Source organism: Pteropus medius, unplaced genomic scaffold (genome assembly GCF_902729225.1).
Source record: "Pteropus medius unplaced genomic scaffold, Ma_sr-lr_union100, whole genome shotgun sequence".
NCBI classification, from domain to species: Eukaryota; Metazoa; Chordata; class Mammalia; order Chiroptera; family Pteropodidae; genus Pteropus; species Pteropus medius.
In genome coordinates, this window is record NW_024351646.1 from 678,643 (window position 1) to 688,211 (window position 9,569).

General features: G+C 49.9%; 1 protein-coding gene across 5 annotated transcripts in view; it reads left to right on the top strand.

The window, feature by feature from the left end:
- SLC38A5 (solute carrier family 38 member 5) overlaps nt 1–8,798 on the top strand; it is a 46,919-nt gene extending 38,121 nt beyond the window's left edge. For 3 of the 5 annotated variants that reach the window (XM_039843761.1, XM_039843762.1, XM_039843763.1), the window contains 15 exons: nt 1,065–1,118; nt 1,202–1,277; nt 1,710–1,825; nt 1,914–1,987; nt 2,710–2,802; nt 2,941–3,019; nt 4,707–4,789; nt 5,087–5,145; nt 5,245–5,382; nt 5,590–5,669; nt 6,319–6,419; nt 6,649–6,764; nt 7,573–7,717; nt 7,811–7,914; nt 8,350–8,798. In XM_039843761.1, the coding sequence (XP_039699695.1) occupies nt 1,065–1,118; nt 1,202–1,277; nt 1,710–1,825; nt 1,914–1,987; nt 2,710–2,802; nt 2,941–3,019; nt 4,707–4,789; nt 5,087–5,145; nt 5,245–5,382; nt 5,590–5,669; nt 6,319–6,419; nt 6,649–6,764; nt 7,573–7,717; nt 7,811–7,914; nt 8,350–8,451 (1,420 nt within the window). In that variant the 3' untranslated portion in view covers nt 8,452–8,798. Of the gene's footprint in view, nt 1–6; nt 736–1,064; nt 1,119–1,201; nt 1,278–1,709; nt 1,826–1,913; nt 1,988–2,709; nt 2,803–2,940; nt 3,020–4,706; nt 4,790–5,086; nt 5,146–5,244; nt 5,383–5,589; nt 5,670–6,318; nt 6,420–6,648; nt 6,765–7,572; nt 7,718–7,810; nt 7,915–8,349 lie in introns of those variants that run through there. The other 2 variants (XM_039843760.1, XM_039843764.1) reach the window with 2 other exon arrangements.
- The last annotated feature ends 771 nt before the right edge of the window (nt 8,799–9,569 follow it).

Genomic DNA, 9,569 nt, shown 5'->3' on the forward strand with positions numbered 1-9,569 from the left:
AGCCCAGGGCTGGGGGTTTCTTCAGAGACACTCTATTTAGAAGACAGGGGCTGTACGCTGGCCTGGGGATCGCAGAGACACCCACCCCCACCGCAGAAACACATCAGGCTCTGGAGGGGGCTTTTGATGAAGGTCTCAGAGACAGCTCATCCTCAGGAGAGGAAATTAGGGCTCAGGCTCGGGCCAGGTTCCTAAGACACCCGAAGCCCAGGAAGGATCTCAAGTCTGCAAGTGGCTCCAAAGTTACTTCTGTCAGAAGAGGAGTGTTTAAGACTTGACAGGGGTCCTAGAAAATACCTCTGGTCCCTAGAAGGGAGATTAAAGGGTGTGGAGGGGTGGTGTCCCTGGGTCACTTCTGTCCCTGGAAGGGACTCAGTTGGGGAACTATCTCTGGCCTCTAGTGGGGATATTCAGACTTGTGGCAGAGTTTGCAGTGTCAGGGGCTGGGGTCTCTGAGACTGTACCCCACCCCCAGCCCTGTTGATAGGTTGCATCAGCTCTGGGCTCTGGCTTGGGGCCCAGGCTGGGAGGAGGGAGAGTAGGGGCATGGGGGGCAGTAGGGTGACATGTGTCTCTGTAAGGACTGAGGCCTGGCCACAAGGTAAGGGTAGAGGAAGCGGGTATGTGTGCTGGGGACTGGGGAAGGAAAAGAACAGACAGCAAGATGACAGAGTGAGTCTGGGGTCTCGGAGGAGAGGTTATCCAGCTCCAAATGGCCATTTGGTCTGCTGTAGGGTTGGCTTCTCTCTTTCTTTATATATATATCTCTCTCTCTCCCCCACCCTATTTATCTCTTGCTGCCCTCTTTTCTCTATGTCTAAGTAACTTGGCTTCTCTCCTCCTCTGATGCCCTTTTTTCCTCTTTCTCAGCCTCTCACTCTTGTCTCGGATTCTCTCCATTTATCTTCCCATCTCTCCCATTCCTCTGTTCCTGTTCCCCTTGCCTCATCTGTTCTCTGTCTTTCTCTATCTGAATCACTAACCCCTTCACGTAGTTCTTCCACTTTATAGCTCCCCCTCCACTCCTGCTCTGTCTGACCCCTACTTCATTTCTCTTTCCACAGGATGGAACTACAGGATCCAAAGATGAATGGAGCCCCCCCTGCGGGGGCTGTGGGGTAAGTCAGGGCCCAAGGGATTGAGGTCAGGGAGTCAAGATTACCCTCTCTCTCATCGACCCCAATTTCCCTGCCCTCTCCAGCTATAGGCAGGAACATGAGAGCTTCCTGCCCAGCCATAGTCCAGCTCCTGGGAGGAAGCCGGCCCAGTTCATGGATGTGAGTTGACCCCACAGGATCTGTTCCAACTGTACCTTGTGGAGCTCATCTCCTCCCTCTTCCTGGCTACTCCCCCTCCCCAGCTGTTCCATGGCCTAGCTATTTACTGCCCCAGCTGCTCCCCATCCCCAGCTACTCCTCTCTCTAGATGTTTTGCCTCTGGTAGCCACTCCGCCCTCTCTTGTTCTTCTCCACTTCCAAATGCTCCCCTCCAAAATTTTCCCTAGTTTTCCCATTCCCAGCTTTCCTTTTCCTAGCTTTTTCCTGTCTTCAACTCATTTTTCTTCCTAGCTTCTTGGTTTCTCCTCTGGCCCTTCCTGGGCTTACTCCTGCCCCAGCCACTTCTACCCTAGTCTTTCCTGGGCCCCAGAACTGGTCTCCTTACCTGGTCCCCCTCCCCATGTGTGCCCGGGCCTTGCCCATTACCTGCAGTTTGAGGGGAAGACATCGTTTGGAATGTCAGTGTTCAACCTCAGCAACGCCATCATGGGCAGCGGCATCCTGGGGCTGGCCTATGCCATGGCCCACACAGGGGTCCTCTTCTTCTTGTGAGTCCTAGGTGGCTTGGGGGGCAGGGGTGTTGTGGGGCAGGTGGGAGGCCTGGGTGGCAAGTCTGAGTTGTGCCATTTGCCACAGGGCCCTGCTGCTGTGCATTGCTCTTTTGTCTTCATACTCCATCCATCTCCTGCTGACCTGTGCTGGTGTTGTAGGTGAGATCCGGAGCTCAGCCCAGACCTTGGACCTTAGACCCTGGACCTACCCCACTGACTTGTGACCCCAGACTTTAACCCAAACCCCAGACTCTGGACATACCACTCTGACTCCAGATCCAGGACCTAGGATCCCAGACTCCACACTCAACTCCCTGGACTCCAGACCCCATACTGCATCCTAGCGCTCAGACCTTGCGTGGGCTCCCACTTCCCTAGCCCCCAATCCCCAACTCTCGCCGTGGGGTCTGGCCATCAAACTCCATTGTTCAGATCCTCCCCACTACCAGACTACTACACTCCACCTCTAATCCCCATCTGTCAGTTTTCTAGCTCCTCCTAACCATGGAAGCCAGCTGCATAACCTCAAGACCCCCGCTCCTCAGATCCCAGCTTCCAAGTCCTTACTGCCCCAGATCTCACACTTCACTCCTACCATGGTCTCAGACCATGTATATGTGATTTGGTCCCAAGACTCCCACTACCCACCTCCGGCCCAACCTTCTCCCCTGCCACCAGTTCCTGGCCAGAGATCCCAACTCCCGGATTCCACCCCAGGCCCAAATCTTACTGCTTAACCCTCAACTCTAGCCCTTGTCAATCAAACCCAATTACCCCAAGCCCCAACTCTCTAGCTCCCAGATCCTCTGGACCCCACTCCTCACCCCTGTACTGGCTACCTGGACCCACAACCTTTTCCTTCCTGTCTCCTCCCCCCACAGGCATCCGAGCCTATGAGCAGCTGGGACAGAGGGCACTGGGGCCTGTGGGGAAGGTAGTGGTGGCTGCAGTCATCTGTCTGCACAATGTTGGGGGTGAGGACTCTGGGAGGTGGGGAGTCAGCTTGGAGGAAGGGGATGTGGTGAGGTGGGCTTCCCCAGGCTGGGCTAGGGAAAATGGAGTAGGGGGACGAAAAAAATCCTTTTGCTTTCACCTCCTTCTACCCGTACCAGCCATGTCCAGTTACCTGTTCATCATCAAATCCGAACTCCCCCTGGTTATTGGCACCTTCCTGGACATGGATCCCGAGGGGTGAGTGGGCAACACCCTTTGGCTCTGGCCCATAGGTCCAGCTGCTGTCTTCAACTCTGTGTCTCAGGTGTTCTATTTTGAGACTGTTGGGCAGGACAATTTGGTCAGAGTTTGATTCCTGTGTATTATGATGCCAACAGTATGTGTGACTGTGGCTCTGACTATAGAGTCCAGTAGACCATGTGTTGATTTCATGACTGTTCTAGCTGATTCCGTCTGGTAGCTGACTTTTTATGTCCAATGTACTCTGATGCTGACCATGTAACTGTATTATCTAGTAGACCTAAACTCTGTGGGTTTGCTTCTGTGACTGTTATACTGGTAGGTTCTCTTGGCCAGCTGTATGATAGTTGACTATAGCTGTGCCTCATATACTGTGATTCCAATCATGTATGTTTGATATTTCTTTACTTGTCCAGTGGATTCTGTTTGATTCTGGGTCCAACAGACTGGATGAATCTATCTCTCCTCTTGTCTGTACAGTCACTGACTCCAATGCTGTGTGTGTATGTTTGTGTGCTGTGTACTGTGGTACCAGCTATGTATTTGTGATGTGCTCCAACTGTTTGTGCCAGTAGACACCATCTCTGTTTAATTTGGTGACCATTGTTTTGGCAAATTCTCTTTGATTGTGTGTGTGTGTGTGATCTTCACCTCTGACTATATAATCTTCTATATCGTTCCAACCACGTATGTTGACTATTGTTCTGAGTATGCATCCAGATGACTGCATGTTTGATTCTGAATCCATCTGCTAGCTGAATCTATTCAGTTGTTTGTATATGATGGCTGACTCTGTGTATCATATTAATTCTTTGGTTTGATTCTGAAACCATCCAGGTAGCTGGCAGTCTATGCAACTAGGTGTGTCTAATTGTTATAATTAGCTCCCATGGATATATGGCCAATGATGCTTTGTTGGTTTATTTCTGTGTAACTGTGTATGAGATAGAAAGGGAGCATGTGAATGCCTGGAACATAGTGGGCAGTCAATAAAATTCTTTTGGACAAATGAACAATTGTTCAGCTGATTTTGTATTAACTGTCTTGCCTGGGCACCTCCCTCCAATATCTGTATAGATCCCACTCTTTCTTTGAGCTCAGTTCCAACAATGTGGCCAGTTTACTGATTCTGTCTCTATTTCTGTCTTTGGTCATGTGGTCAGATTGGTCCAGTTACTTCAGGTGTTTAACAAACCTTGAGCTGTTCAAACAACTACACATATATGTTTCTGACTTTTTATCTGACTCTGCATTGTTGTCTGCCTATCAGATCATCAGATTGTTATTCTACCTGTCAGACACACCAGGGTCATGACACACTCTTTGTCTGGCACTTTCTGTTGGACTATGTAAGTCTGACTGATTTGGGATGTTGTTTGTTCATCTAGTTGTATGTCCACTTGAAAGTCTGATAGCAGTTTTGTTTAACTGTGCATGTATTGTCAGCTGTATCCCTCTGACAGTGTCCAATTGATCGTCTGATAATCAGTCTGGCTATTTCTGTAAATCTTCTGTCATCATTGTAACCATCTGAATCACTTCTCACAGCTGAGGTGTTGGCTCATCTCTCCTGACTGTGGGCAGAAATTCGTCTGTCCAGATTGACAGACAGATTTGATATGAGCATCTGCCTGACAGTTTTCTTTGTCAGACAGCTAGTCACTATGGTTACCTTTCTCCCTAGGGGCTGGTTCTTGAAGGGAAACCTCCTCATCATTATTGTCAGTGTGTTAATCATCCTGCCACTGGCCCTCATGAGACACTTGGGTAAGAGGCTTCCTGTGTTAGTCATTGGATAGTGGGGTTAGAGAAGGGGAGCCAGATTGAGAGAATCCCCATTTTCATGGGCTGTAGAATACCAGGGAAGACCTTGTTTGATGTGGGTTTTAACAGATGAATAGGAGTTTGCTTTGGACGGAGGTTGGTCCAGGTAGAATTAAAAGCTTATGCAAAGATGTGGCATAATTTGGGTGAGGGGGTTTTGAAGGACAGACTGGGGGTTTAATATTTGCTGTAATGAGGGGTTCCTTAATTTTTGAGGCTCTGTGTTATTGCCCATTGCAGGCTACCTGGGATATACCAGTGGTCTCTCTCTTACCTGCATGCTGTTTTTCCTCATTTCGGTGAGTCTGAGAGAGAAAGACTTGAAAAGTAGAGAGAGAGTCTGGGAGGTTGAGACATAGCCTTCCCTGTAACCTCGCTTCCCACCCTTCCTACTCCAGGTCATCTATAAGAAGTTCCAGCTTGGCTGTGCTGTGGACCGCAATGAGACAGCAGTGGAGAGCAAGAGCCCCCCAGGCCTTCCCATCCAGGGGCTCAACAGAAGCTGTGAAGCTGAGATGTTCACAGTTGACTCACAGGTGGGTGTGCAGACCGATAGGGTTTGTACCACACTCAGGCGCTCTGATCCTGTCACAGAGTGCACTCTTCTCAGAGTGGAGCCATGTATTGGACATTGGAGACTTCCAAGTGTCTTATGTGGAAGGCAATGGTGGGACCAGGGGCATGGTGAGGAGGGGATGGAATCTTGTAGGTTCTAATCTCATGTACTTGGGCCATTCCCTCAGATGTTCTACACAGTGCCCATTATGGCTTTTGCCTTTGTCTGCCACCCTGAGGTGCTGCCCATCTACACAGAGCTCTGCCGGTGAGTAGGCAGGGGGGCATGCATGATGGGCCAGCAGGTTGGGCAATATAATGTTTGACAATCCCTTCAGCAGTCCTGGAACTGTAGTTTGATCATTGATTGTAGATTTTGCCAAGGGAGAGGTTTGAAGTGGCCAGGAAGCCTTGGGGGACACAGGGCAGTGACTGTTTACTGATTGGGACTTAAGTGTTCTACTCTTTTAATATTCAGTACAAGTGTGAATGGACAGAGTGGGGCAGCAGAGATAATCAGATGGAGGGGGTGGCATGCATGGATGGGGATAGGGAGATGGAGATGATGAGATGGAGGGAGTATGGATGGACAAAAGGGGTAGCAGGGATGATATAACGGGGGATGTGTAGATAATCAGGCATGGATGGTCAGATGGAAGGGAGGGTCAGTGACAGTCAAATGGAGGGGAGAAGCAGAGATGGTCATACACAGGAGATGGGCAAAGATGGTCATATGAGATGAGATATGGATGACAGATAGGAGAGGCTAGTCACACAGGGGAGGCAGAAATGGACACCCCGGTATGTACCAGCTGAACATCAGCTCTGGGAGAAGGGGAAGGTGGAGGCTGGTTCTGAGGTACATGGACCAAGTCCAGGGGTCTGGGCATGACAGTTTCATGACCTCTATACTTCAGGCCCTCTAAGCACAGAATGCAGGCTGTGGCCAATGTGTCCATCGGTGCCATGTTCTGCATGTATGGGCTCACAGCCACCTTTGGATACCTCACCTTCTACAGTGAGTGGGGCTGGGGTCCAAGGGTTGGGTGGGAGCTGGGTGAGTGGGACTGGGAAGCCTACTGGGGCAGGAACCTGAGCATTTTCTCTCCATGCCTTTGGACCCATCAGTTTCCAAAGGGAAGGTATGCATCATGCATGTAGATTTTGTTACTCTGTGCATGTGCTTCTGGGACACTGGTCCTGGTGCATCTAGCACACCCAACATCTTCCCATGTCCCATGGCCCAGGCAGCGTGGAGGCGGAGATGCTGCACATGTACAGCAAGCAAGACCTGCTCATTCTCTGTGTGCGCCTGGCGGTGCTGCTCGCGGTGACTCTCACTGTGCCAGTCGTACTGTTCCCTGTGCGTGAGGGTGAGGGGGGTCACATGGAGTAGAGGGACACAGATGGATGGGCAGAGGGCATAGACATGGATGTTTTGATAGATGGTGGAGATAAGAGTGGATGGATGGATGGAGGAGGCAGGGATAGACAGACAGGGAAGGCAGAGTTGTCAGATGAACAAAGAAGGCAAAAATAGATGGTCAGACAGAAGGAGGCCATAGACGGAGGACAGAGAGAGTCAGGGGACAGGGGTAGTAGTTGGAGGGAGGAGGCACAGATGTCTGGCTAGACAGAAGAGGGAGGCAGGAATGGTCAGAGAGAGGGTAGAGGCATAGATAGATGGATAATCAGAATAAAGAAACAGGGATGGACAGAAAAAGGGTAGAGGCAGAAGTAGTGAGGTGTAGAAGGGACAAGGATCTCAGATGGAGAGGTGGGATGACTAGACAGAAGAGAGAGATAGAGGTAATCAGATGGAAAAAGAGGCAGGGATCTCAAGGTGGAAGGATAAGTGGGTGGTCCGATGGGGAGGCGCAAATAGTCAGATAGAGGAAGAGGCAAAGATTTCAGACAATGGGTAGAGGCATAGATGATCAGACAGAAGGAAAAGGTATAGATTATCAGAAGGGAGGCAGATGCTCATTCAGAAGGTAGAGGCACAGATAGATGGTCAGACAGGGTGGAGACAGAACGAGGGGAAGTCAGGATCTCAGACAGAGAGTAGAGGCAAAAGTGATGCTCAGACAGGGTGGAGTTAAAGACATGACCATGTGGAGTGGGAGGCAGCACTTGGGCCTGACTCATGTCCCACTATACTCTGGCCACAGATCCGCTGGGCCCTGCAGCAGCTGCTCTTCCCAAGTAAGGCCTTCAGCTGGCCACGGCATGTGGCTATAGCCCTGATCCTGCTTTTCTTGGTCAACGTCCTTGTCATCTGCGTGCCGACCATCCGGGATATTTTTGGAGTTATTGGTCAGTATCCCAACCCCAGTCTCAGACCGCATATAATATGGGCCTTGTGCCCCAAACTTACATTGACTCCTGTTCCTCCTGCTTGTCCTCCAGGGTCCACCTCAGCCCCCAGCCTCATTTTCATCCTTCCTAGTGTCTTCTACCTCCGCATTGTACCCTCTGAGGTGGAGCCCCTCTCCTCCTGGCCCAAGATCCAGGTGAGCTTTCCAGGGGAGGGCTGGGGAAAGAGGGTGTATCCAGGGAAGGGGGGCAGATGGTCTGAAAGAATGAAGGAGATTGTTTTAGGAAGAGGCTGGGAAAACCAAGCACCAGCAGATTCTGGGAAGACAGAGGGGACACTGAAGAAGAAGCTGGCATAAAAGGAGTGTTCTCCAGACAGATGGAAGGAGCACCATTAGAAGAGGGTCGAAAGAACTTTCAAGGAGGCTGGAGGAGAGTACTCCCTGAAGGGTTATAGGAAGATAGAATGAGGATTCATTAGAGGGGGCTGGCTTTAAGGAAGGAGAGGGAGCACAAAGGAGGGTTAGAAATGAATGGACATTATCTGGAGGGGGTGGAGGGCTTGAAGAACATTCTCAGGAGGAGCTCGGGTGTGGAGACCCAACCAGCCCCACCTTCTCTCTCGTCCACAGGCTCTGTGTTTTGGTGTCCTGGGGGTCCTCTTCATGGCAATCAGTCTAGGCTTTATGTTTGCCAACTGGGCTACAGGCCAGAGCCATGTGTCCGGACACTGACCATGCCTTGCTCCAGCCAGGCCCCTGTATGCCTGTGCATGTGGAGGAAGATGAGGCCACTCTCTCAGGTCCCTCCTGCCTGGCGTTGGAGGTGGCTGGTTCCCATTAACATGGCTATCAGAGGCAGGGGGCCACAGAGGCTACAGAGTGGTCCACTGTCCTCCCTCCCAGGGATGCTGAACTTGGATCATGGCCCTAACTCTAACCCTAACTCCACAGAAGGAGGCAGAGGCCAGGTCCTTGGGGAGCCTCTGTCCAGCCTAATTCTTTCTGCCTCTTCCTGGTGTAAGCTGTTTGTCAGGATTACCCTCAAGATAAAGGGGAAGAATAAAGATGCTAAATTGCAACTCTGGCCTCAGCCTTCTGATTTCTTTCTAAGACTTCTTGGAGGAGCTTGCTTAGGTTCACAGAGGGGTAAATTGAGGACCTGAGCCAGCTCTCATATGTTCACTCACGTCTCCACTTCTTCAGTAATTTGCTACCCAACTCATTGTTTCATTCACTTTCTCACTCAAGAAACATCTATTGGGAGCCTACTGGGTGCCAGGCACTGTTCTAGGTGCTAGAGATAAAGCAGTGAATCAAGAGGGCAATAATCCCTGGAGTTGAAGTTCTAGCACAAAAATGGGCAAACTGTGGCCCACAGGAGAAATTCAGCTCACTGCCTATTTTTGGCCCCTGAGTTAAGAATGATTTGCACATTTCTAATCAATTGAAATAAATTTAAAAAAAAATTGTGACACCTGAAAATTATATGAAGACATGAATCTTCAAATTGAAAAGAGCCACTGAGTTATGAGCATGATTAACACACACACACACACACACGTATGCACATACACCCTAGAAATAAATTTTTTAGGTTTAAGAGAACAACCTAAAGGATAAAGAGAAAATCCTGAAAGGTCCCAGAGGGAAAAGAGAAGAGAGAACACAGTAGAGGAGTTCTTCAAAGAGCTGATGAGAAATCACTTTGAACCTATCTGTATCTGGCTAAGATAATCTGGAAGAGAGCAAAAATCTTTCAGAAAATTTATCACACACATACCTTTCTGAAAGAATTATTAGGGTATATGATCCATCAAGAAGAAAAAAATTGATTTAGGAGGAAGGAGGGG